The 26,621-nt window shown below is 37.9% G+C and overlaps 1 protein-coding gene across 1 annotated transcript; it reads right to left on the minus strand.

Moving 5' to 3' along the window:
• Window positions 1–495: 495 nt before the first annotated feature.
• DHX35 (DEAH-box helicase 35) lies at window positions 496–23,340 on the minus strand. Its single transcript, XM_026042037.1, has 22 exons — window positions 23,301–23,340; window positions 21,926–22,059; window positions 21,478–21,570; window positions 21,199–21,276; window positions 20,337–20,441; window positions 19,123–19,184; window positions 18,427–18,496; window positions 17,743–17,802; window positions 16,732–16,844; window positions 15,820–15,916; window positions 14,886–15,044; window positions 13,877–14,087; window positions 12,538–12,662; window positions 11,752–11,806; window positions 6,668–6,763; window positions 6,188–6,282; window positions 5,621–5,698; window positions 4,680–4,809; window positions 3,867–3,948; window positions 3,332–3,403; window positions 2,511–2,622; window positions 496–1,787 (listed from the first exon to the last, which is right to left on the minus strand). The coding sequence occupies exons 1-22, from the start codon at window positions 23,338–23,340 to the stop codon at window positions 1,746–1,748; spliced, it is 2,109 nt and encodes a 702-aa protein (XP_025897822.1). The 3' UTR covers window positions 496–1,745.
• Window positions 23,341–26,621: the final 3,281 nt, after the last annotated feature.

Raw genomic sequence — 26,621 nt, forward strand, 5'->3', positions numbered from 1 at the left:
TGGCCTCCCAGGGCCTCCACACGCACGAGGATAGGGAGGGAGCCTAAGGGCCTTCATGGGGCCTGCGGGTTTCTCTGCGGGCACAGGGCTGGGGGGCACTACAGGCCCTCGTGCAGCCCTGGCGCCTCCGTGCACACGCGGCTGCAGGGGCCCTGCAGGGCTGCGTGTGGCCTCCCGTGGCCTCCATCCCCACGCGGCACGAGAACTTACAGAAGCAACATGTTATTTTTCTTAAAACTATTTTCCAAGGGCAGAGACATGGACATTTTATCAGTCCTCATGTCCAGTTCTTTTGCTGATCCTTTCAGAGGGGAAAAAAAATTAATAAAGGCAAGTGACGGATCTTTTCAGCAAGTGCCCAAGATGTTCTTGGCTTTGACTAGAAAACAGTCCCTACCCCAAARAGCTTCTATTCTAATACAGTAAAACAGAGAAGATGAGGTTCATTGAGAAACAGAGAGGGTGACATAAAGCTGGTACCAAATACTTAAGATGGGTAGGTCTTTTCGCGCTGGCAGTCAATACATTGACCATACGTTGCACATGACAGAACATATTCACTCTGCAGCTGTTTAAATCATAATGAAGATTCAGAATATTTTCAAGTCAATTCTAAGAATAGCAATATTTACATTCTATACAGATATTTTCACTTATTTACATAAAGAACAAAAAAAATGTGGTTAACATACCCAAAACACATCCACCAATCAACAGCCTTACAAAGATAAAACTTACAGACAACATGTTTCTAAAATAAGTAGCAAAATGCTAGGAAGAAAAAATAAATATATGTGTTCCATCTACCTTGTCTATACACAAAAAAGCATAGGTCTTTATGGAAAAACAGCCAAGGAGTCCCTGTTAAACTGGCAACAATTTGTAATATCTTTCTCTTACAGTAAAGTGACAAGTCCTYGCAGCAAAGACCAGATACTTAATAAAGAAAATAGATAAGACTGTTCCTTGTAAGAGATGTACAGAATGTTTTCATCTTTCTTGAATGAGTGGGTCTAAAAACAGTGTTCCATGATACACTTTTGCTGCAATTTTCAGCAATTGCCAAGTGGTGATAGGTTAACACTTTTTCTTTCATTGGACAGAAAAAAAATAAAGCCTCAATTGTGAATTTGAGTAGCTGAACATATATGCATAGTCTCCAGCTTGAGAAAAATGTAAAGATCTTCTCAGAAAGGCTCAGCTACTTCTCCTTTCTCCCAAACAGCAAATCCCTGCACTGACTTCCACTGCTCAGGAGCATGAGTTGCACCAGTTTGGGACAGTCAGTCACACGGAATCAGTGTTTCCAGGGAAGCCCTTTGCATTTCAAGGTCYAGTTCATTGCTCTGAGCTATCTCTTGCCAGAAGTCAGCCTCCGTCACAGTGCTCCAGGTAATTCAAGGCACAGCACCCCACTCCCTGCTCTTCTAAGATGATTATACCATTCCAGAAACTCAGTTTTCCTCTTCAAGGTTTTAGTTCTTTGTGGTCCTGTGTATTCTCTTCAATTTTTAAAAATCAGTTGTCTACCTTTTTTACAAGATGCCACATGCCCAGATCAACAACAGTGATCAGTTAGATGAGGAACAGAAGGCCCTTATAGATCCTGACAGGCACTGAAACGTTGCAGTTGATGCCTGGTCGGATTGCTGACGTACTGACTGCTGAACGGRCTGTAGGCAGCTTCAAATCACAGGTAGGTTCTGCAACTGCTGTCACAAGAATTGTCACATCAAATCAGTGACTCAGTCATCTCCTTTGACCCTTTTTGCCTTCAAAGAAAGATGCTGCAAGAGGAAAAGAAAAGCTGCTTAGTGGCACCACAATTCCAAAAAGTTCTGTTAGAATACACTCGGTCTTTAATCTCAAATTAAATTGACTCTCACACAAGTATCAAAACCACCCCTCGCAAGACCTGCTTGTTATTGATAAAGCGAAAATAAATCTACAAAGCCAAAAAATTACATATATCTTGGAGTGATTTTGCRTGCTGGTATAATACGCACTATATATTATATATACTATATTACTTTGGAAGTAAATGTAAGTGTATGCACAATTTCCCATTGAAAACAATTTATCAATGTGTAAAAATACATGGAGAGAGACATGTTCTCCAAACAATACACCTGCACATAAGGTGTAGGCACAAAGCCATAGGGACACTACTGATGAGCCATTCCTAATATAAAGGTGCTACACACAAAACAATCAAGAACCTGGAACAGAGATTTGCACTAATAGTATTTATTCTTCCCCATTTCGAGTATTAAGTGACTGGTACTGATTTTTTTCAGGAAACATAATTAACACTCAAAGGAGATCTTGGGATTTGCATAAACATTTGCAACGAATGCAAGGATTCCTCTAAAAATCAAAGTGTGAAGTAGGACTTAGGAACCAACCCAAATTAATTTTTATGTCATCAGACACACATGAACATTTAAAGGTTTATATACAAGAGCTAGTAACACAGATAGAATGGTTTGGGGTCTATGCCGATTCCATACCGTTCCCTGCTGGTAAAAATGAGGTGCCAGTTCCAAGAGCCACGCAGACTCAATAGCAGTCACATCTCTCATGTAGTATTTGCCAGTCTGAATGACTTCATTGTAGATGACCCTAGGAGAGAGAAAGTTCAAGCCAGTTATATTTCTACRGACCCTGTGCAGCAGCTGTAAGAGCAAAAGCAAAAGGAGACTGAGTACCTAGGCCAAGCTTATGCTTCACAGTCACAGCAGTGGGCAAAAAAAGACAAGTGTTTTGACAAGAGGCAAATATTTAGGTTGATCGTGGTCAGCTGGTAGCTAGAAAGACCCTTCCATTTGTTAACACAGTATTTCTGGCACACAAATTTAAATTGTAACACCTAAGTTAGATGAAAACACAACCATTTCTCCTCAGTCTTTCAGACAACCATAAACTGCCATCAAACATTTTGCCTCACACATTGCCCTCTCATACATCAACCCTCTCCTAGCAAGTCTTACACAATGTCTGCAATACCTGTTTGACAGAACATTTACTTAAGAGTCTAATAAGAAGTAATTAATTCCAGTTCTGTCTATGTATCAAGAGCACTCAGAGAGCAATTTAAAGTACAGGTCTTGGCTTTTCAACTTCTGCCATTTATTGATAGTGCAAGCCACACATTTCCCCTGTTTTACTGGAATATTGCCTATAGACAGTTGAAAAAGAAATACCACTTGAGTTCTCACCACTGATCTCCTATGTTTATTGCTCCACTGATGCAGAAAAGTCAGGGAAATGCCTGGATGCTCCAAAATGACTTCTCCAGGACACAAAGCAAGCAAAAGCAGCTCTAACTTACCAGCGAGGAGGTTTTTCTGTATACAACACAGAGGTGGGATGAATATGAAGTTCATGATTATCACGTATAGTCCTTGAAAGCAAGATATTAGTTCAGGATGTACACAGATTTATTATTTAACATTTGCTTCTTTTCATCCCTCGCCAGAATACTGATAAAAGGTGACAGTGAAAGAGTTGGGGCAAAGTGTAAGTGTTTAGAGTTAATGGATAGGCTTTCAATTAAAACCAGGCTYAAATCCTGGCCAAAGAAATGACTGAGAATTTCATGTGCTACAAGTTTTCTACCTATACTAAATGTAAAAGGAGCAGTTCAGCTAATTAATAGTAACAGCTACCCATTTTTAATTTATCTAATTGCTTGTACTAAGAAAAAAGAAACACTGAAGCAGTTTGAAAATACAAAACTTGAAGGCTTACTACAGCAATTGCCATGTATTTTTTACTGCTAAGATCTAGAGATGCATTGTGCATTTATCATATGAAAGCAATTTGTTGAGCTGAACAACATTTCCAATGAAACTACATATTCTTACCTGTAAGCTCCAGTAGAATGTAATTTAGCTGCATTAGCAAAGAATCCAGAAACTATACACCTCAAAACTGTATCTGGATCACCTGAAGAAAAGAATATTTTTTGGTAAAATGTGTCAATGCAAGGRCAAAAAACAACCCTCTAATCCGCTTAATCATCTCAAACAGCTCTTGCTGTCAAAGCCTGATTCAATGCAAAAGTTTGAAGGCAAACTCCACATTTTGTTCCAGCTTCCATTTCTCTACATATCACAATTTCTATGTAAAAACTCATAGTAACCAAGCCCTTCCAACACAGCTGAAAAAATAAAAAAACCTCAATGCCTGTGTATCATATCAAACATAGTAAAGAAAWCATCATTTTTAAAAGGTAAAAAGGGAAACTTGGTAATTTATCATGGAMTKTTATTTTATTTTTTATTTTATCACGGACTTTTTATTTTATTTTCTACTTTTAATTTATTTTCTRCTTTTTCAAAATCTGAAATATGTAAGTGGTGATAATCTCTATATAACCATGCTGGAAATTTTAAGAACAGAATAAATGTTAATTGCCAGCACAGCTCATGTTGCTCTTTTACAGTCATTTTTTAGGAAAAAAGTAGTTGGATTTAAAATTATGTTAAATGCAGAAAACACTCAAAAAATAGTTATATGAAAAACAGGAAGTGGACTAAAAATGTAGAGACTACCTTCAATATATACTAAGCAACAGGTTTTAAAAATATATATAATAATTTAAAAGTATTAAATAATAATAAAAATAATAAAATATATATAATAATAAATAAATGCAATAATAAGCAARTCTTCACCTTCACTGGATGAGTTTGGCACTTTGAAGCGGACAAGAAGCTTTTTCAGCTGTTCTCTTACAACAGAAGCTCTAACAAGTCCTTTGTAGTTTAGAAAGTGTTCCTGACACCACTGAGAGCTCTTGCTGTGCTGAACAGTGAGAAGGGGAAAAACAAAAAAGTTGTAATCAAAATACCACCACCAGAAACTCAAATCTTACAGACTACATGGTTTTATTCTTACTGTTCTTTTTTCCCCCTATCTCCTACAATGTATTTGTAATTTTCCCTGAAAATTATCTATTTACAGAGCAACCAGCAAGACAGCCTACTGCCACTAACTGCAAAACCTCCTTCAAATAACTCGTAAATAAGAGCAGAATAAACGGTCAGGGGATATTTTCTCAGTGTACCTCATTTCTTCCTAAATGAGGAAGGAGAAGAGAAGCAATCATTCCATTCTCATAAATACTTCATATCATGTATCAGTCTCAGTTTTCTATCTCAACACAYGAGCAGCCTTTCCTGTACACTGTTTTCCTTGGTCTCCTCTAGTCAAAGAGCTGTTTCTCCTGAAGCCAGCACTTACTCCAAGAGTCTCTGCATATTGATATTTTTAATAGTTTCACAGATTTAAAATTTTAAAGGCAAAATTTCCATTGTTGCCTGAAAATATATAAGTCTATAGAAGTCTACAGATAAAACTGTATTGTACCCAAACCAGAGAACTCTTTCTCTTCCCTGTTCAGAGGGACTACAGGAAAGAATATGGCAAAATATGACCAGACACTTCTTAAATATCACATTTATACTACTATTCATTTAATATACTTTGTATGGCTGAAGTATTTCATAGACTTGGCGAGTCTACAGCTTTGAGGATGCCATATCCAGGGCTTCCAGATTCAGAACTAGAAACTTTACCCATTCCTGAAAATCCACATGTATACAAACAGACTCACTTTGACAAAGGCTTCATAAACATTTAGCATASTGAGGTGATCACCTTCTTCCACAGCAAACTTCCTGTGCTGCCTGGCCTGGAAAAGAGGAAATGTATTTTTATAAGCAGAATATTTTTTGCAATAATAATTTCCARTACCTTCAGTTTCATCATCTTCAGTATTTCTGGAGACTACCCTAATTCTTTGCACAAAGCACAGCACCTTTAGGCAATATTAATCTACTGGCTTATATATATTTATCTATCTGTCTATATCTATAGATATATATCTGAGCTCCTATATTCTGGAGCTCAGAGGAGCTCCAAAATTGAAACTTGAAAAATGAATTGAAAATAGATGCCAAAAATTCAAGAGAAGGATGCATATGGTTGCTCACATCCATTTAAGGTATCTTAAGCCTGCTTTTTGTTCTTTTCAAAAGGAAGTTTTTAGCTCTTTTACAAACCTTGGCAGTTATAAATATTGCTTTATTTTTCATTTTGATACAAATTTGCAGTGTAACAGGCATTGGACAGAAATTTAGAAATATTGACCCAGGCAAAAAAGAGACATGACTGAACTTACAGCTTGTGATTTTTGGTTTGGAGGGATGACAAAGATGTTCTGAATCTGCATCATGGCAGCAATGGTCAAAATCTCCTCAGAGCAACCAAAATTTCCTGAAGAATAAGTAGAGAAAGTCAGGAACGGAAACTTTCCTTCAACCTAACAAAATATAGGAAAATGCAGAGGGAAAGCAGAATACTTTTTACCATCTATCAAACTAAAATATAATCTTACATAGTTCTAAATATCAAATAAATATGGCATTGGGTTGAGTATAATAGAGAATATTTTTAATAGGAAGCTTCAAAGACAAATTGATTAGACTTCAATTAACTTTATTAGAAATGTCCGAGTTAAACCAAGTCTTTTATTTTCACTGAAGTTCACACCATATAGCTTGTTCCAAGTCTAGGAAGCATCCAGTACTACACAACAATTACTCAAGGCATTTTTCTTCTCCTCAGATGAGCGTGAATAAAACTGGATTTTTTGGCTTACCTGATTCCAGAAGCATCTTCGCAAACATCGGGTTCAAAGGAAACTCTGCTATTCTCATTCCAAGAGGCTCTGTTAAACGGCAGTGTGAATCCAAACCTGCAGCACATTAACAAATACAACTCTAATACAGGCTAAAGTAGCACTCAAAGTCTTTTTTTAAGAATTTATTGTGCACAAAAGAGCAGAATTAGGGACTAAAATAAAATAAATGCACCTAAAAATTGCTGAGTTAGTATTAAACTAAATTTGTGAGCTATATATTAGCTTATTCCCTCAAAAGTCCATGGTATTTCTTTTAAATGAAAGGTACTTCAACATAAAAGTCCCTTTGTTTTTGATCAAGTTCTATTGCTCTGGCAAACAGTTTAGAAAACTTGAAGTCAAATGCAATGCAACAGGCCAAGTGCCCGACTCTATCTAAGAAGGGATTATGAGGGGCCTGGAACATCCACCCTGTGAGGAAAGGCTGGGAGAGCTGGGCCCGTTYAGCCTGGAGAAGAGAAGGCGGAGGGAGGATCTGATCAGGGTCCATAAACACCTCAAGRGAGGCACTGAGGAGGAGGGGGCAGCCTCTTCTCAGTGGTGGCCAACGATAGGACTAGAGGAAACGGCCACAAACTGAAGCACCAAAAGTCCCACAGAAACTTCAGGAAACATTTCTTAAGAGTGAGGGTGACAGAGCCCTGGAACAGGCTGCCCAGAGAGGCTGGGGAGGCTCCTTCTCTGGAGATCTTCCAAAGCTGCTTGGACGCAGCCCTGTGCCACGTGCTCTAGGACCCTGTGTGTGCAGGGGATTGGACTAGATGATCYCTAGAGGTCCCTTCCAACCTTAAGCATCCTCTGATTCTATGATTTTTGGATAGTGCTTAGTCTAGAAAGTTAAGTGTTAGTCGTGCATCTCCTTTTGAAGCATTTAGCGATATCTTTAAACAGGGTGAGGAAAAGCAGGAGTGCTGATAAGAAAAAAAATGAGTATAATTATAGTAAGAGACATAATTGTGGTACAGGAAGCAGCATTATGGGATGACATGCTGTCATTTTTCTGAGTCATAKCTGCTTAGATCATGGAGAAAAGTGATTTGATTTTAATATCTAAACTAGATACAAGGAAGGCTTCTCTGCAGTTTATTCTGCCTCATGCATCAAGTACATGTTGGCCACAGTCCAGATGCAGAGAGTTTATGGGAGGAGAAGAGGCCCAAGGCAGAGACACAACACCTTGATTTTCAGTTCCCAGTCACTCGTGAACATTCCYGCATATTTTCCGTTTCAGATAAACRGCTTCCTAGAATTAAATTGCTGTAGGAAGTGCTACCCTTGCAAGCCAYGGGGTGATACTTTCTCTAAACTTGAGCACTGTGTGGAAAATTCAGAGAAATAAAAATAAATGGCAAAGCACTCCCCAGGAAATAGAACAAGAAACAAATACAGATGAATGACACAGGGAATGATGAGAAGARCATCGAGGGGCAGAGCACAAGAAAAGCTGCGCAAGGAAGGAGTAAACAACAGGATTGGGGAGCACTTTAGTCTGCATAAACAACCATAGCAGAGTAGATCRAGGAAGCTACTGTGGTCCATGTGTTATATAACACGCTGTATGTCAAACTGTATGGTGAGCAAAGCACAGTTGTRCTTTAGTTGGGTTTCAGGGAAAACCAGAACCACACATGAAGTCAAAGAGCGAGATCTTCTCCTGCGACTCGTGTCAGCATATCTAAAGCTGCAAGTATCTCCATCAAGTGCTCGCTTTCCTTCAGCGTTTGAGATGCTGCAATTTTATGACAACGAAAGAAGTTCACTACACCCTTACAATGAAAAAAAGGCCTAACAGACATTTCACACATTGCCAAAATACTGTTCTAAGAAACAGCTACAACAGGCAGCTTATGTGAAATGATTAAGTGATATATATCAACACAAACTGCAAAAAGCAAGGTAGGTCATTTGACCAGGGCAATGCAACATGCTCAAGTGCTACCATCATTAGCACCTTCAGCTACTTAGTCTTTCATCTGCAGAAATAAAATTGGCTTCATCAGTAGAAAAAAAAAGAGAAATTACGCTCTTTTTAGCTTCCTCATCAAGCCATAATTGTTTGGCTTCTGCCGAATCTGCAAGTCTCAAAACAATTTTGCATGGATCTGTGGTTTATGGATAGGGCTCTTTGGTGGGTATTTGGGTGTGCTGCTACAGAGGTCTGCATGAGATATAAGTTTGGCCCAGGTCAAAGTTTCCCTGAAATAATCTTGGAAGCAACTACCATGCCAGGTACCTAGGAAATCAGCTCTTCAGCTCTTCCCTAAGCTCTGCTTAGGAAAAGGTCTTAGCTAAACACACTCAGGAGAGCTCAGTCAAGTATTTTTGCCATTAAAATTGTCAAGAAACATTCCTAATTATGTGATGGGTCGAGGAAAAAAGAGGCTTTAAACTTAACTGGAAGGATTGTTTCTAATAGGCCACAACTTACAAGGTAACATTGAAGATTTGTTTGTATCAGAAATAAAGCTAAAAATAAAGCCCCCTTTTTTTTTTTAATCTGTTTTTCTCTTTTTCTCCTACATTAGACTTAAAATAATGACCTCAAACTGACAGGTGAGTTTTTCAAAGGGGCATCAAAGGATAAAGTTGAAAGGATATTCCTGGTGTAATCAGTTCTGAAAATGTGTTTATCCAACAGAGCTATCCCAGCCATAAAAGTGTCTGCTCTGCACAAGCTTCCCAGGGGGTACCACCTTGGCACGACAGGATCCTGATCCTAAATTGCCCATTTGCCTCTCATGCACATAGTTGCACAAGAAAAATTTAGTCCTTACTGCAAACTTTAGGGTAATTTCACCTCTGCAATTTATATAAAAGCTCCTTAATAAGTCACCTTAAACTGCAGCAATAAAAACTAGAATAAATCTGTATCTCACACAGCTGCACACACCTTCCTTTGGGTTAAACATCCCCCCTTGCTGCCAAAACTGAGCAGCCAACAGAGGAGAGCTCTGTACTTGCATGTGAATCTACCATGAGCTTAATGTTTTGCCATTAGCTTGCCAGAGCTAAGCAAGGAGTTTATTGTCCTTTCCTCTCTATTTCCCTCCGATGGTTTTGGCTGTGAATCCATCCTTGAAATTCCCTGGCTCCTCACTGTTTTGTGGAGCTGGTGTGAAAACTGGTGTTCCAAGTTGAAATGGCTGCCAAGAACCAAGTGCCTCAAGGGAAACTCTCCGTTGTGCTGGATGGAACTGAATCAGCCCAGAAAATAAGCAAGGCCAAGACAGACACATCTACACAAGAGGTGTGCACACTGCCATAAGTTAAAACACAGCATTTTTAAGTGATGTAAAAATAGACACAAAACTCTAGAAGTTTCCAAAACCTTACACAAGCTCTTTTACACTACCCTTCTCTTCATCGTCATGTTAGGGAGCAAATATTGTTTTGAATTAACTCCCAACAGTAAGTTWAAGTGCAGCAGAGCTCATTTAAATCACATGTTCCTGTGTCAGGTTTTGGCTTTGCTTGAAGGAAATAGTATATTGTGTACAAAAATACTACTCCAGCATGCTTAAAAATGTCCAGGTATTCAGCAGGAGCCTGTGTCAGACTGGCTTTTCTGCAACATTCATCCTTATCTACTTGCTTGTCCATAACCAAAAACTTTAACCCTAAAACGAGAGCAAACATTGTGTGAGCTGCATAAACACAGGCATCGAAGAGCTTGAAAAGCCACTGTGCTGTGCAATGAAACACAGATGCTACACATGGGAAATGCAGCTTCAGTCMCCCCAGGTGTAAATTTGCTGCTTTGGGAAACAATTAATACATTTTTTAAGCGGTTRGATCACACATTCATAGCTGATAAAGTGAGAACAAGTTCACCGATTAGCCTGCAGCAAGTCAAAGTTTGCAAGCTGAAGGCCAAAGGCATGTTCAGAAAGAGAGTTAACATCCAAATTGTTGTCAGAACTCTGACCCAGTTGCAGGATCAATGATAACACTAACAGGGCCGCTCTTGTAAGATGTAGCCTTTTAATCATGCTACTTTCCGAGTAGCTATACAGGCTAGAACTCATTTTTTTAAGTTATAACTCATTTTTTATAGTATAACAACATGTGTTGTTGATGACTTTTGGCAATGGTACCTCCTTTAWCAATCAACAGAAATGTCTGAGGAACTACAATGTGACGTTTCATCTGATAACAGATAGGGAAGCAAACTATTAAACTTTTAACCTAGTCTCCAGTGCATTGCCTCTCAAATTCAAGTCTCAGATTTTCCTTGCAAAGTCTATGCAGAGTTCTTGCACTTTTCTTATATGTGGATTAACATAGGCAAGCACATCACCACCAGACAATGAGTGCTGCATGCTAACAGACACAATTCAAATGGAAACAATGCACTTCTAAATCCTAACAGGAAATAAATGAAGTGGCAATTACTTTAAACTAATTTCCATGTTATTACAATCAACCTGATAATGAAGGAGTTGACAAACTTGCACTTTCAAAGTTTGTTGTTTATACTTGAAAATACTACAGGTTCTCATTGCACAGTAATGCAAAAATGAATATTCACCACTACACTACCAACTTGAATATCTAACAGCTTATCAAATAATGGGATACAAACAAATTTAGTACTCTTCAGCTTTGTATCCTAATTCCATCTACATCGCCACCCATTCCATCAGGATTGGAGAAAAATGAACAAGGGAGCTGCTGTTAACATTAAACCAATACCCTAACCAATTCAGAGTGCTATTCCCAGCAATAACAGAGTTGACATCTCTCATGAAAGTGCAAGGAAATACACAGTACTTAAATTTCCTCCCAAAAAGTGATTACTGCCTTCTGCTTGCCTGCCTTTCTGAAATAACTTAAGAGGAATAGAAAGTAAACTCCAAGAAAAGCCAGGTGCCCTTTACAAAACACCAGCAAAATGTCTGCAGTGGTCGAGGCTGTATTTTCTTCCACTCAAAGAACTCTTCTCAAAAGCAAGTTTGATTAATGGCTATCCCAAAATCAAATATAAATTAACATTTCTTCCACATCTCCTGTAATGCAAGTAAAGCAAAGCAAAATATTCTCACCTCCTAGAGCATACAGCAATTCCAAAGCTTGCACCATAGACTGTGCAGGAGGAGGCTGAGAAGGGAAAAAAATGTGCATTATTTAAAGTCATCATCATAATAAGAACACATGAGTAGTCAAAATTCATTAGTTTTTCCCTTCCTCTAAATCCTGAACTCTGTTTAGCTACCTTTCTACCTACCCAGAATGGATAGAGCGCTCAGCACCATCCTACACTAGTCTCAAGATCCTGTCAGGAGGCAGAATTAGGCCACACACTAGTCTTGGTCCAACAGCGACAATACAGGTCATCAGAACAAGTACTTCCTAACTTTCTCTCCTAATACTATTATCTTTCCACATCTTTCCACATCAATTGTCTTTCCACATCAATGGAATCAAAATCTTGGCAGAAGGAGCTAAAAACTTTATGGAAAGACATTCAAAATACTGGTATTGTATTTCTTATGATCACGCAGCATTTTGGTTCAGCTGATACGCGCTTTTTTTTCTCTCTACAAAGTTAGTGCAAAGGAGCTACTGTTCTACAGAATTTTAAATTCATTCTTGATCCTTCACAGAAATTCTAGGATGCAAGTTCTCACTATTTCTAAACAGTCACACGTTACTTGCACTAACTGATTCACAGAAAGCTACTTTGCTACCTGATGGTGGGCCATGAGATACATTTTTGAAGGTAATAACAATTTCAATAATTTGAAACTAATCCCTCTGAGGGTTATAAGCAAGATCTAGTGATCCTCCTTCTCACTAAAGGAGGAGAAATTTTATTGTCTAAGACTCACCGAGAGAAAGGGGAATCTGAGCACATTATCGATTCCCAAAGCCTTCAGCTGCAAGATGACAGGAGCGAGGTTACTGCGCTGCATCTCAGGTACYGTGGACTGTGGCAGCTTCTCAAAGTCTTCCTCTTTTGGGAGAAAAGCAAACAAAAAAAGCTATTTAGGATTGCGTTTCAGCTTCCTTTACATACATTCAACAGGACAGTATTTGTTTCAATTCAGAAAAATGAAATACAAACACTTAAAAGGTGTTAAAAATACTGTAACTCAAAGGTGAGGTTTCTCCAATTAGTATATTTTAAGTTACTTGAATTTTAATGCATAGTTTCAATAGCAAATGTTCTTCTAAATTGCTAACTCTGCAGTTGAGCCACATACTAATTTGAAATCTTGTAAATTCATCCCAAAATCTGCAGATGTTTTTTCGTATGTGAGTTTGATGTTTTTATCATGAAAGTGAAACGCAGTGTGCAAATATTACAAAAGCTTTTTTAAAGAGGAGTCAAAACCTGAAACTGAGCATATTTTCACTACAAGAACACTAATTTAAAATAATTATTCACAGAAAATGAGATATTGAAACTAACACCTAAGGTTTGGGACAAAGTACGTGACAAAGCAGAGGTGCTCAGTCTGCTTGGTCTCTCAGTTTCAAAGCTCCAGCACAAACAAAGGGAACCTGAGGGAACCTGATCACACTGCTCTACTGCAAAGTGTTCTGTAATTAAAGAAGGAGCTGAAGTTGGATTGCAACTTTCTGAACATTACCAGATAGCCAACAGATTCATTTATAGCAGCTATTTTTGTACAGTGCCAGTCCTATCAGTTCAAGCAAAGTATTTGGGTTGGCCCCTATTGCTAAGAGAAGCCAGAAAAGGAAGAAATTGTCCTCAATAGTCGGAAGATTTTCCAGAGTTCTTTCTTAGATATGTGCTCTGAAGGAGACTTTCATCATACTACAGTGTATATATAGGTGAGTATTACAAATTGAACTAATTTAATGCCAGAAATTAAAAGCATTATAAAAGACAAACACACTTTGCAGATTTGCCACTGAGTTGTATCACCACGACAGGCTTGGAATTGCTCTCAGTCTCACAGCACCTTTTCCACTCGTATTAAGCATCGAGAAACATTTTCCAAAGCACAAATACAGAATATGCGAGCAATTCATGTCTACAGAATGCCAGACTGAGGTAAAATTGCAAGATTTTTCATCTGCTGCTCCAAGTAAAAATGAAAATGCATTTATGTTCTCCTAACGTTGTCCTAAAAATACTGTAATACAGAATTCTAGGCACAGAAGAGCAAGTTCAGCTACTCTGCACGTGAAATCACTGACCTGTATAAAGCCTGTAGCATTTTCCCGAGCGGTTCCGGCCCGCGCGGCCCGCTCTCTGGTTAGCCGAGGCCTTGGATACCGGCACCACCACRAGGCACTCGATGGCGGTTCTGGGATTGTAGGCCCGAAGCTTCACAAAGCCGCAGTCAATGACGTAGGCAACTCCGTGAACCGTGATGGAGGTCTCGGCAATGTTGGTGGCTACGATGACCTACACACACAAACACTCCAATTATCAGTTACACTAACGAGCCCCCGCATCGGCATGCCAGGACTCAGAGGCCACCTGAAAGATCTTAGGTATGACAGTCCCCATGATCACACTATGGAGTACAAAAAAAAAAGATACAGAACATGCTCTCAACTCAAAATAAACCCAGTTTCTACAGTTTCACCACCACTTTTTTATTCAAATTTATTCTGTCTTTCTAAAAGTGGAAGAATTTGGCTGTCTTTGCAGAGAAACCATAATCTGACCAAATATCAAGTGTCCTCATGCAGCAAATAAAACTAAGAACAGTTTCTTTCTGCTTCCCAGCTCTATTTTAAACATTACTTGCTACAAAGGGCAAGTAGTGGGGCAGTGGCAGATTTTTATTTCCAACTGTTGCAGGAAAAACAGGGAATTTCACTTGGAACTACGGAGGCAACTCTTTGAAGTTGTCTTCAACTTGGCCACAGCCAGAAGAAAAAATGGATTTTCTTCATCATTCAACATCCTCCAACACCAGAAGGATAATTTTGTTATTTTGAGTTCAGTAGGCATAAAACTTGGCATGTAGACCTGAACAAAAAGGAAGAGCAAAGCCAGAAAAAAMCGCTGCTAGGTAACYAGTTTCACTTCATAAAAACTGCCAYGCACACAGTATTCAGAGGCCCAGATAATCCACATATCCCTCCAAAATGGAGTTGGCAACATTTTCATGATATGAGTATCATATATAAAAATCTATATAAAGAAGATTTCTGCGTTGAGGCACCAAAGAGGAACAGTGTACAGCAGCCCTACCTTTCTGACGCTGCGAGAAACTCTCTCAAACACTTTCATTTGCTCTACAGTAGGCAGGCCAGCATACATGGGGAGAACACGGAGGTGCTTCTTCATCCCAGTGCGAGAAAGGGCCCGAGCCTGTTCTATTAGCAGAGAAACTACACTTTCCACTTCTTCCTACAACCGTATCCAAARGGAAGATACAAAATAAACAAAATAATCATCTTGATACAATTTTCATAGTTCAAAACTCCGAGATGTTTGGARCTGCTCCACTAATATTTTAATATTTGCATATAAATCGTTATTTAGCTGAATACATTCTCACATAAATATTCATGTACCATGTTATTTGAAACAGCATCACACTAATGCACAAGAAAAATCACCAAGAAAGGACTGAACAAAGTAAGAAGGAAGCAGGAGTGTTTTCTTGGGCATCTCTAAGCTGTGATAAGCAAGGGAGAGGCCAATSTATTTTGATTGTGCAGAATGCTGTCGTGTCTAGGGCAAGAATGACACAGTAACAGCATTAACATCTGCTGTTCAAATTCATATTTAATCTTAGACCATCTGAGATATTTTATCTTTAAACCCAAGCAGGAAAAAAACGTGAAACACCATCTCCTCACGTCATCAGCTCACTCTTTCAAAGTCAAATTGGTAGTGATAGATGGAGAGATTCTCTTGAAAACCCACAGAATTTAACACAAGAAACTAATGAAACAAAAATCAAGAAAACTTGCTTCTTGATGGAAGAATAACAAGGTCTTCTTATCCTATAGTTAGGTTTTTTTCTGGAAATCATTGGGATTGGCCCAATTCTACTCAATTGGCCCAATTTGGATCATTGTCTTTAATGAATAAARTAGCAGAGCTAAGAAAAGCAGGAGGCCACAAAGGCCATAATAGAACACTGCAAAGCAAAAAGTTATGTATCAATTTTATCTACCTGGCCAGTTAAAAATACCAGAATATCCCCATCATTCTCTATCTGGTGAATTTTCATTGCAGTTTCCACAGTTGCTTGTATATAATCTGGAACAGGGCTGTGGAAAGGGGGGAAAAAAAATGAAGGAAAACAAAAGAGACACATTAGTGGAAAAAAATAAGCACAGATACTTCAGTAAAGGAAGAAAAGACAATTTGAGGATGTTATGGATCAACCACATTTAACTGATTTTGGATTCCTGGGAGTCAGMTTTTAGCAAGTCATTCCTTTCCCTCACACCTTTGTGAGCTTAAAAACTGTTTTATTTACATGTATTCTCCTACTAAGAGCAGACTCCTACATTGCTTTCTTTTTTTTTTTAATAAAATGCTATATTTAAAGCAAATATTCAAAGTGTTTACTTCAAATACATAAACCCAGATACAATCATCACCCTGATCCAAGAAAAAACAATAACTATAAGGATTTATAAACSTATTTTATTCTTTCATATAATCAATTTACTGATTAATGGGATTGGCGCTCTGGACCCAGTATCATGCACCCAAGTTTGAATAACTGTTTCCTTAAAATGTAGTTGAACTTGTAGTTCCTTATTAATTTATAACTAGTCCCTGCACTCTCTAAGGGAAACACCATTATGCTAATGAGCAAAAAGAGRAGGAATGTCCCAAAGCTCCTCCAGTCCCTCATGAAAACAGAAGATTGATTCAATTGGAAATACAAAAGTCACACTTATATCCTTAATTTGCTGGGGCCAAAAGTATTTTGAAAGAATGGCTAAATTGCCCAAATTAAATGTGACACCTCCCCACCCGTGTTCTGGGAACTCTTGAGTGTTTTTTCTAGTTAAAATGATGCCAGGGACACACATTCTCCAACCACCACAAACAAGATCAAACAGGAACTGACCTCTGTATGTAAAAGATGTCCACTGGAAACGTTCTCCCCTCTACAGTAAGGATCACACTGGTATCTTTGCTGCGATCATTGGTCTCATTTTGATTAAAGTAATCTCTGAATTTCTATATTAAAAGCAAAGACAAACACTTTCAGTTTGATACTTTTAAGAATTAGAAGAGAAATACAAACACACGACAAAGTCAAATGAGTATTACTTGAATAACCTCTTCTTAAATTCAACAATCTTGAATTTAAGTTCAGATTTGAAAGCTTTGAAGCTGGATTCTGTTGACCTTTATCCTGGTTGGGATTCAGGTATTTAACACAGTTACATTGTCTTGCATATTTAYTGTCCTACCAAAGATTGAAAAGAGGCAATTTGTTACATAAGCTGATACAGCTGGACAAAGCTGRTGCATATTCATTTTCTTTGGGTCTTCTGCAGTAGTAGCAAAMTCAAAGCTAAGCAGAGCTTCAAAATGATTATTCTTAAAGGTTTGGGGGAAGGGCCTGCATATTCTTTTATATGTTAAGTAAATTTTACAGCTCTTACCAAACAGAAATGTCTCTTTGTACAAGTTAGGCTGACTGTAAACTTGTGTACATCCCCTTCATACATTTAAATTTCTTGCATTAACTTTTTAAAATACCCTATAGCAATAGAAAGAACAATAAGAAACCAAGTAGATTTCTATTTTTCTGCACATTAAAGTAGACTTACTGCTCTTAAACAAATGTGTATGTAGAGACGTAAGTCAACCTGAGTAAAATTATTAGTATTTCTTAATGTTAATGGTAACAAGCCACGTCAAATGTAACCTTCACAAAGCACAGCAATACAAAATAAAAAGTGAACAGAACAATTTAACAACAGCAAAGTCTTTCCTGCATTTCTCACTGCCTCCACTCAAACCACAGCAATGCTTCCCAAGAAACAGTCAGCATATAAAGAACAAGCTGTAAATAAATAGAAGTGCAGTTGCCATTTGAAGKCACTTTATTTGAAACCAAACCTTTTACCTCTGCATCCAAGGTGGCTGAAGCCACAATCAGCCGAAGATCCCCACGCTTCTTTTGAATCTAAGAACAGACAGCAAGAAAATAGAGGGTAAGAATTGTTTTTGAGACACAAGTCACAGAATGGTTAAGGTTGGAAGGGACCTCTAGAGATCATCTAGTGCAACCCCAAGTCCAGAAATAAAGTTTCAAAGCATTGAGACTACCAGTGATTCCTCTTTAGAAATACTCTGGTTGCCATAAAACAGCTAATGAATCCATATTGTCCAACCTATCAACCTGGAGACTGTGTGTGCAGCTTTATATATTTACATATATTTGAGGTTAAGAACGAAAGAACGCTATTTAGCCTGTAATCATTATAGCTTCCTATTAATTTCGGGGGGGAATCAGAAATTGTTGGCAGGCTCAAAATTGTCAATAGATGCCAATCAGGCTATCAGATCACAGGAACAGCAAAACGAAAAATGACTTTTTGCTAATGTAATCTAACTAGAAGAGAAATTCCTATGGTGGGAAAGGGGTTAGAAGGAGCTGAGTATCAGATGTGGAAAATAAACCTTAAAGTACAACCTGTGGGATAAACACAGAACTAGAAATTCCTCTCTCAGCCATTTTAACTACAGGTTTAGTGAAAAGGAAGTGTCATATGTAAACATATGACAAAAGACATTAAAAAGAAATAACCTTTTTTAATAAGCCAATGGAAATGTCAGTATAAAGAGTCCTTTCATGGGCTTCATCCAGCATGAGGACACTGCAAATAAAGCAGGAAGATAAGAACTGAGGAGCAGTTTGACTGACACTGAAATCACTTTCTTGAAATACCACAATTTAAAACATCTTGGCCTATCAATGCTAACATTCATTAAGTGGAGAAGTTTAATTAAAAAGGCAAAGAAGCAAATCTTTCCATTTCCAAAATAGGTAAGACCATGGTAAATAGAGTATAATAGTACCCTGTGGTATGTACTTATTATTCTTTAGTTTTGAAAACGGGTGGAGGAAGAAAGACCTATATGACATTGGAAAAGTTTCCTGGATGCCAGAAATAAAATTGCTTCTTATTGCTTTTCTTTTGTTTCTAGTTTGATTATTGTGACAAAGAGAAATTGGAAACAGGTAAATGAAAAGAAAGACAAAGATAAAAAGACCCCATGTCGCCTGTTTCTCTCTTGTTCTAAAACCACAGCACAATGGGCTTGGTGTTGCAACAACCAAGTGATTTACTAGCAGTAGATAAAACATTAAAAAGTCAAGTTTTTAAATAATTTTCAAAGCTTTATGTTTCAACTTACACTAACGGTACTTTAGTCTAATAAATAAAGTTTAGCCAATAACCAACAATATACTTCAGCAAACACTTGTTCAATATTCCCTTACCTGTATTTTGTTAACAGTGGATCAGCCATCATCTCCCTCACCAGCATACCATCAGTTAGAAACTAAAAGTGAATGCAAATAAAAATGCAAAATAATTCAATAAATAACAAACAGTTTCAATTATCCAGGCTATTTTTAAGTATCTGCCTAAATTTCTGCTTGCTTCTCATTTTCTAATAGTCTATGGAATTGATCTACTTTCAGCGTAGAAGATGAATAGATACTTCCATCTGCTAGTCCTGAAGATAAGCAAAGTAACCTTTTTTAAACAGTTTTGAATTTGGGAAAATTAATTATTTTTATATTGAAAAATAACAGACTGGTAACACTGGAATAGYGTCATTAAAGTTTCTTCCTTTACTTTTGTAATATGAGTAAACCTGCTGCACAGGTACCATTCTCTGCACTGATCCAGTCCTGGCCCTCTCAAGGAAGGGAACTTGAGCATCATTTAACTACAGCACACACACAAAGTAAACATTTTAACAAAATATAACATTTTAATTTACCACTTTCAGCCAACAGAAAGACACCAGCCTTATGTAACCGTCAAAAAACAGTTACTATTGATCTGGGCCTGAGGCTGTGGCCCTGAATAGGGCAAGAACTGCAGATAAAAAAAAAAAAAAAAAGAAAAAAAAAAAGGAAAAAAGATTTCAGCTGCAATTAAGACATCTCCATTTCCTTTGCTTTAAAAAGTACGGGTAGCTTCAGGAAAAAAAATGAAATGTAAATTATGCAGTCTCAAGTCATCATCACTGCTATTCCAATTAACTAAAACTAGCCCCCATCTGCACGCAACAAATAACATGAATACTGCTCACTGTGCTAAAGAACAGCTGCAAAGGCTGCAATTTAATCCAGAGCAGATCACTTCGGGCCAGTCTGTTAGATTTTGATAAAAAAATGCAGGAAAAATAAAAGTATTTTTATAAAGGTGAGGATGTTTTAGCTTCGATTCACTGCAGCCTTTCACTATTACTCTGAGTGGCAGATCAGCTCCTATTAGTTTAAGCTCATATTAGTTGAAGTAGCCACAACAACTTTAGGCAAGCTCTTAGTATACCACCTGCAGAACAGAAATGCTATCTACCCTCTTTCCTTGACACCACAAAACTCTAATTTTGCAGAAACACCTTTAGAGCTTCAACCAACCATTTCAGACTACACACATTGTTTCACCTTAATTCTTGTATTGAAATTCTTGTATTTACCTTAATTCTTGTAGCCCGTGGATCGGTGCAGTCATCAAACCGGATACAATATCCAACTTCATGACCCAACACTGCACCCCTTTCATCAGCAACTCGGCCTGCAACCTAAGAAAAGAGCCTTTAATTAACRATTGTATACTGAACATACAATTTAAAATATAATATATATATTACAATATATATAATATACAATATATTGAATATACAATTGTAATTATTTTTTAAACATTTTAGTGTATTTTGCCAGATCGGCTTCACAATGAATCTACTTGAGAAATCTACAGTACAAAGATTAATCGTAATAAACTTCACGTTTTTTCTGTTCCATTCTCTTACAAGGGGAAAGATATGAAATTGGGTAAGAATTGCTAGAAGAACACATGCTTCTTCCTCTTGTTATGTCACTGTACTTATATTTACCTCACTACTTCACTTTGTGAAGGAAATCAAGGATCACAAGAGCAGAATTACAGCTCAGATTCAATTTTGTGCCATCTCACACAGCTGTAGCTTCCTCTACACAGTTCTGCTGATGTAATTTAATTTTACTTCAAAGCCTCTACATCTGCTATTCTAGATTTAGCATCTTTGACAGGACCTACTCATCAGGCTGAATTCAGTGTTTAGCACCAGAAATCTACAAAGAAGATAAGAAGAAAGGTCTACTAACTTGGGAGCTCTTCCATAGATTAATTCTGCAACAAACTAATTAGTCAGCTAATACAATAAACCTCCATTTCTTACTAAAATTGAAAAAAAAAATCACAAATAGCTAGAGAGAATGAACAGAAAAATAATTTGAATAGGAAATTATAAGGATAATTCTGTAAAAAAAAAACAAAATGGATGTGGAGAAACTCACAGAAACAGCAGCAACTCGACGAGGCTGCGTCACCCCAACAACTCTCCCTTCAGCCGTCCATCCAGCTTCTGCTAGATACTGCAAATGAATATGCAGGGGTAGAAAACAGTTATCCTCTGATTACAGCAAGGTTCTGGCTCTGTAGACTCCATATTTTTTGCTGATTCTGGCACTAATTGATTGACTATGCAGTTATTTAGAGAGTTTACGAATGATTTGTTTTTAATAAAATAATTCATAAAGTTCTTTGTAAAATAAAGGGCAATTCTACATACGTACCTGTGGAATCTGGGTTGACTTCCCACATCCTGTTTCCCCAACAATCACCAGTGTTTGATAGTTTTCTACTAGGTAAAGTATGTGATTTCTTAGCTGAAAGAGAGAATAACAATTACTACCCAGAGCAGATTTGCATAAAACTAAGAAAATAAAAGAACACTATATAGGCAATAAACATAGTAATTCACATAGCTTATTGTCACAAGTTAAACAGTTCATTAAAATCTATTTGCAGTGTGTGCAAAACACAGTAATTTAGATTAAATCTAAAAAAAATAACCTCCTGGTAATAGCTGTCAAACTGAACAACTGATGCAAACAAATAGAGAGAATAAGGTCATAAAATCATTATTCTATGCTGTAAAGTGATTCTGTATTTTTTTTTCAGAAATACCTACAAAATCCAGATACCACTGAAGAAATTCAACATAATCAAGAACTTTTTTACCTTAAAAACTGGCAGCTTTTGTCTCTGTTGCTCAATAGAAAGGGAAGCATGAGGATTATAAAAGATGTTTACAGCRCTACTCTCAGCGGGACTCTGTCTCTCCTCTGAGATACTGACACCAGGACCTTCTGTGCCTAGAGGACACAAGTAAAGAATATTTAATAAAGAAAATCCTTCAAAAAAAAAGGCATCTCCTACTAAAAAAAAAATAGGTCTAATGTGAGTGTCTACATTTTTATAGGCACACTGAGGAGGAAAAAATAAGCATGTGAGAGAAATACACCTCAAGGCATTTGGCTCTTTCTTGTTTTTCACCATAGCAGTTCAGATACATTTTTAAAAATCCTTTTCAGAGGCAGAGCCACATGCTCTAAGCTACCAGTTAAACATACAGCAGAACCTTCTTTGCCTGACAAGATTTGTATAAACCAAACGTGTTTGCTTTTGAGATGTGCCGCTCGCTTCAGATCTGAGTTTTCCTCAGTAACTGAAGTGTGATTCACTCCTGCTGCAGGTTACCATAAAACCACTGACAACCAAAGCTGGTAAATCACGTAAGTGAACTTGAAAGAAAAAGACAAAAACCCTTTACTACAGGAAGTTGGAATTCTTAGTATAGAAATCATTTGCAGTTGCCTTTTACATTATTCAATGAGGAAAGAGCAAAGCRCATTCCCCTGCTTTGCAGGATCTGTCTGTTCAGGTTATTTCTATTTTATCAGCCCAATGCTGTTCAAAAGCAGTTAGGCCCTATAGAGAAGGTCAAGAAAAAAATATATGGCAAACCAGACTAAGTTTAGGAACAAATAACAACAGTTCCTGTAACTACCTGCTCCGCAGGACAAGGGATTTAAGCAGCAGCAAGTTGAAGAGCTGGATCTTGGCAAATCAAAAGATGCTGCTCCCCATCACCCACATTGTTTATTTCATGGCAGTTTCTAATGTTTTCTTTACAGAAATTAAGGCCAAATACAAATATTYTACTATAAAATACGTTCATTACATATTAAAGAAATGCTATATATGTATATACAATATATACACTTATTAGAATACATTGCCATAACACACAACTAAGAAACTGTTTTCTGAGCTACTCTGGACGCTGGAGAGCGTCATAAACCCCAGTACCACAGCACAGTGCCCAAATTCGGGAAAAAGACAAATAACCCCCAACCTCAGAGCCCCAAGTAGCCTCTCTCACTGCGCGGATAGGCCCCTCCTCATGGAAAAGGAGCCTCGTCCCGCTTCAACGGACTGCTCAAGGCCGTGGGGACCCTGTCACCGGGCCGGGCAGCCTTCCTGGCCGCCCCCCTCAACAATAACCCCCATTTCCTTGTATTCAAGCGCGAATTCCTGCACTCCCGACCCTCACCCGGCCTCCAGAATTTCACCGGCCCCATGGACGCCGCCATCTTGCCTGAGAGGGCGGGAGGAAGCGGCGGCTACGTGACGCAGCCGTTGCCATGGTGCCGGGCGCGGGCGGTTACGTCACGCGGCCGCGGCGGGAAAAGCTGTGAGGCGAAAGCTGCGCTACCGCCGCTTCSCCTCACGGCAGCAACGTCGCCGCTTAATCCGGGCTTTAATTAACAACCCGTCGATCATGATCTTCTCATTATACTTTCCAGATACTGCGAGTGCTCTCTCCTGGCGCAGGTGCTGGAATTTAATAGAACTTAAGGGTCCCACTCTCCAGAAAGCCTTTTTGTAAATTGAATAAACCTGATCTCTTCCTCCATAAATGAGAGCACTTAACACCAAACCGAAGGCTTGGAAAGAAAATCTGTAGCAATAATAGTTTTCAAGATCAAACCTAGTCTTGCCACAGAGTGAGTGTAGTCAAGGAAACTATCAAATTTATTCCAGAGCTCGGGTAATCAAGTACAAGCAGGAGTATTAAAAATAGAGTATTTAAATTAAAAAAAAAAAAAAATGCTGGCTCTGGGAGAGAGGAAAAAAAAAAAAAAAAAGGCAGTAATTCTCATTCCAGGAAAATCTAATACCACTCCCCCACTTCTTATTCTTTCTTATCTTTATTAATAACTTCAAAATGTGGAAAATTCCACAGTCATTTGTTATGCTGAAGCTCAAGGCAGGGTTTTGTTAAAACTCTAGATGTTTTCATGCATTTTTTTGTGTGAAATCTCTCAAAAACGAATGACCTCATCTCTCACCACCGTATTTTGCATCATCATGCTACAAGCAACTTGTACCAGAGCTGGCACCAGGAAAGAGGTGTTTATTAAAAGAACAAGCCAGCTAAAGGTTAAAATTATAATTTTATAAGTGGAACAAAGAGCTGCAGGTAACCATTGTGAAAACAAGATACCATGACAGCATACAAAATTAGCAGTGAGATTAATTTTATTCTTACTTGTAACTATGCTTCCCATAAGCCCAAAAAATATATGTCAAACTTCTTTACAGGAGGGTAAGCATTATACTGTTGAAGTGTACATTACTGAACACTTACAGATTAGGAAAACCAGAACAGTCCCATGATTGTAAATACAGAAGAAAAACAATTTATTAGTTGCAGTCTAATCAGTGCTTTACTGCAGTATTATACATGAAGACCAGTTCTTATTTTCAAAGGCATAATATAGAATAGGCAACCTATACAATAACAGATCCTATTTAATATTGTCCTGCTGATGTCCAGTACTATGAAATACCCTAAGTTTAACCATTTGTCTTTGAGGCCCACAAGACACTTAGATATCTAAGCACTTACCCAAGATTTCAACAGCACATTCACAAGTGCACAGCTGCTGTCACTGAGTTAACACGGGTTTTCAGTCCCTTAGAAGTGCAGTGCATCAGTATACAGTTATTTGTGGATTATTTGTTGTCTTTTTTCCCCCCAGAAGAGGATTAAAAACAAAAAAAACAATGAATTTGTGTGAAACCTTAAAAAAGTCTAGTTATGATTTTTGTTATTGCCTATTCAGCAAGAGTAAGGCATGTGAGAAGTAGCAGCAGMTTCTCTGATTTCAGAGCTACTCAGTTTTCCCATGAATTGGTCAAACTCCAGAACCAGACATAAAAAAGCGAGAAGTAATGTCAAGGAACTAGCCTCACTTGGCTCAGCTAGAAGCTTCAGCAGATTMTGAAGAATGCTACCCCTTGCATGCAAGTATTTGTAATGCATTTAGTGGGATATTCCACAAGCCAAATATTCTTTTAATTTAAAAAGTTGAGAATCTGTCATGGCAAAAGCTTTATTATCCTGCCATGTTAGTGTGTTGTGCTTGTTGCATGGCTTTGTGAGAAGAACGTGTAATTTGAGGCCTATCAGACTGGTATCAGTCTACCCAGGTACACACTTCAGTTACTCCATTTCAGGTTTGTGCCCCAAAGCAGTTCACAAGGAGCTTATAAAACACAAGGCTAAAGTTAGACTGATCTTAGAGCATTGAGAATGTCCCGCTATTCTTTTAGAAGACCTTTAAATAGAAATTTCTATTCAAAAGTCTTAAAAAAAAAGGGGGGGGAAGGGGAGGGGAAAGGTTGAGCTGCTGAGCAAAGATATTGCTAACTCCAGAAAATGCTTAAGAAAATAGGTTGAAAATAAAATCTGACAGAATACTAKAAGTCAGTAACAGCTCTCAAGATGGTAGATTTAAAACAAACACCCACACATACTTAGGAGCCTAAGGCAATGCCGTGACTGCATCTGCTCATCTTACTTATAAGAAAATATTATCAGATCATTTTAGTGGTGCATTTGTCCTTTTGCTTTTTAGCAGGAGCTGTCACCTCTTAGTGCTTGTCTTGCTCCAAAGTTCGCTCCAAAGAAGGAAGGAGTTTAAAGGTCTCTTACAGGTAACAAAATGGTTCAGACACTCCCAGACCTCGCTAGAACTGGAAACCAAGTTAAGGAGCTGAGACTGAATGTTTTAGTTCTGTGTAACAAGAGGAACAAGAAAATTTTCTTTGAAGTAACCCCAAAAGAGAAGTACCAATGATACACTGCAACACTGCAGCATGGCACCCTGTCCTTCAAACATCTCCTCTTTTCCCCCTTACAAGGAAAASATTTTGCAGCAGTACCTTTTCCATTAATATTCTTACAGATAATTTATACCCCTTTCTTGGGGCTTGAACAGCAGAAACATCAAATCATGACTGTTCTCCCAAAATAGTACAGCTATAGCAGGGTGTTAAGGTGCTAGGTATTGTTTTCTAAAGATGCTCTCCTGGAGGCTCTGTTAACACAGGCACACACATAGACATAAGAAGATGATTAAACCAAATAAACAGTTACCTCTGTACTGCTTAGTCCCCTTCAGAAGGCTTAAAATATGGCAAAAGCATCTAGTGAAGCACAAGGGCCTTCAGSTGTTCCAGCAGAGCCTTCACTTTAATGTAATGCATTCATTTTTTCTTTGAATTAGAAAAGAATTCACTCTGCAAATCTTTAATTAGGTCATTTTCCCTCCTCCCAAAGATAAAGTAGAAATAAAACCCAGTAATAATAACAACTAAAAAAGAATATACATTGATATAACAAATCTGCAAAGTCACTGTGAGCAAGTTCCATCTATCTCCGATTTTTCCAGGTTTAGATAACCTAAAGCCAGAASATCAGCAATCCTACAAACTATTAATAAGTTTACTTTTCAGGTTACACATACCCTATTAAAATGAATGCCTACCACTAATACACACAAGCGTACCACACAAGTATTTACAG

The sequence above is a fragment of the Nothoprocta perdicaria genome, unplaced genomic scaffold, assembly GCF_003342845.1.
Source record: "Nothoprocta perdicaria isolate Ctin4 unplaced genomic scaffold, notPer1 scaffold_3, whole genome shotgun sequence".
NCBI lineage: Eukaryota > Metazoa > Chordata > Aves > Tinamiformes > Tinamidae > Nothoprocta > Nothoprocta perdicaria.